The 1,710-nt window shown below is 39.9% G+C and overlaps 1 protein-coding gene across 1 annotated transcript; it reads right to left on the bottom strand.

Moving 5' to 3' along the window:
- Positions 1–1,315: 1,315 nt before the first annotated feature.
- LOAG_15301 (hypothetical protein) lies at positions 1,316–1,642 on the bottom strand (the record flags this gene model as incomplete). Its single annotated transcript, XM_020448922.1, has 1 exon — positions 1,316–1,642. One exon carries the CDS (start codon positions 1,640–1,642, stop codon positions 1,316–1,318), a length of 327 nt encoding a protein of 108 aa, XP_020300964.1.
- Between the last annotated feature and the right edge of the window lie 68 nt (positions 1,643–1,710).

The raw sequence follows: 1,710 nt of genomic DNA, 5'->3' as shown, positions 1-1,710 counted from the left end.
GTAGGAAAAATGAAAAGAAATAGAAGAGATGGTAAAATGTCTGGTCAAATGGTTTTTCATTCCTCTCAACCCTCAAAAAAAATGAGACAATTATATCATTTAACTTTCATATTTCTTGCAGAAAGAAGCATAAGAATGGTTAGCATGAAGGATTACAAACGTTTTTATCTTCATTATGACTAATTCAATAGAAATGAAATTACAAAATTAAACTTTGCAGTTTGAACGCCTGCAAAACATTTGTAAAACCTGAAAAAGATAGTTTTGAGAAATTCTTAACAGAAATGCGAATGAAATGCTGTTATTAATAGTGCATATAGTAGTAATAGTGTATAGTGATTTCCGCCTCTCCGCGGAAACTCCCTTGTTACGGGGAAAAGCTCGTTATGAGCTATGCTGACGGTGCAAATGCCTCCAGTAGAGCTTCTCATGCCAGATAGGTCAGGCAGGATGGGCTCGCTAACATTCAGGGAAACCACTCCAGGAAAAGGACAACTGTGGTCCCAAACCCGAGCAGATGGAGCTGCTTTAGCCCTGTAAGACCATCCATTTAAGTCTTAGATTCTAAGAGAAGGACAATTTAACTAAACCTAAGATCTGTCATCGTCATCGTCAAAGCTTGTTAAGTCGTGGCAGATAACCATAGGAAGAGTGGAACCACTTCCGCGTACCTGAGCCTCACTTAAAAAATCCTCTGCGCAGGCTCGAAGGATACACCTACTTTTACAAAGCCCTGTAATGATAAGCAATGACAGGTGATAAGTTATATTGGAAACCGTGGACCCAACTTTGCATGCAGGTGGTTCGAAGCATTGACCGCTCGAAATTGACCCCAAAAATGACAACCTTGTTCTGCAACATTCTGAATGACCAAGCAACCTTCTCCAAGGAAGCACTGCTTGCATTACACGGAGAGGGGCCTAGAGAAGGTCTCTAACCAATGCTTATTTCTATAAGTTATATTGTACCTGGTTGGTTAAACGGCCAATGTCGGGAAGCAATTGTATTGTAAAATTATTTGGCCTTAAGCCAAGTAGCTTAATGTAAACGTCTTACTATGTTTACTATTACGAATTGAAACAGTGTAAACAAACGTCTTATCATATTTTCCAGGTTATTCATACCCATTATATAAAAGCTTGTCTCTTTTTTTTCGGAGGTTCAGACCTTACTGACGTCCGACAACTTTCCATACCTTAGTTCAATTCACACTCACTTGAACTCTTCCTTTTGCTTTTTGAATAAAGTTTGTATTAACTGTGTCCTTTGTTAGTTTGCATTAACTGTGTTGTTGTTACATTTCCTTTGTGATAAGTTACATTGGAAACCGCGGACGCAACTCTGCATGCAGGCGGTTCAAGGCATTGATCGCTCGAGATTCACCCCGGAAATGACAGTCTTGCTCGGCAACATTATCAGTGACTGAGAAGTCTTCTCCAAGGAAAGCATTGCTTGGATTACACGGAGAGAGGCCTAGAAAAGATGTTTGACCAATTCTTATATCTGCACTTGGTTGATTAAGCGGCCAACGTGCATCTTCTAATGCAGTGTAACAAAGACAAAAAGACAAAGATATAAACCTGCCTCCAAAGGTATGTTCAGATTGATACTCGCATGTTGGAATATCAGAACCATGCTTCATAATGGTGATAGAGGATGTCCTGTGTGTCGTTCTGCTCCAATTGCCCACGAACTATCAGGATTCAACAT

The sequence above is a fragment of the Loa loa genome (genome assembly GCF_000183805.2).
Source record: "Loa loa unplaced genomic scaffold supercont3.1769, whole genome shotgun sequence".
Lineage (NCBI taxonomy): Eukaryota > Metazoa > Nematoda > Chromadorea > Rhabditida > Onchocercidae > Loa > Loa loa.
This window is presented reverse-complemented; position numbering and strand designations above follow the sequence as displayed.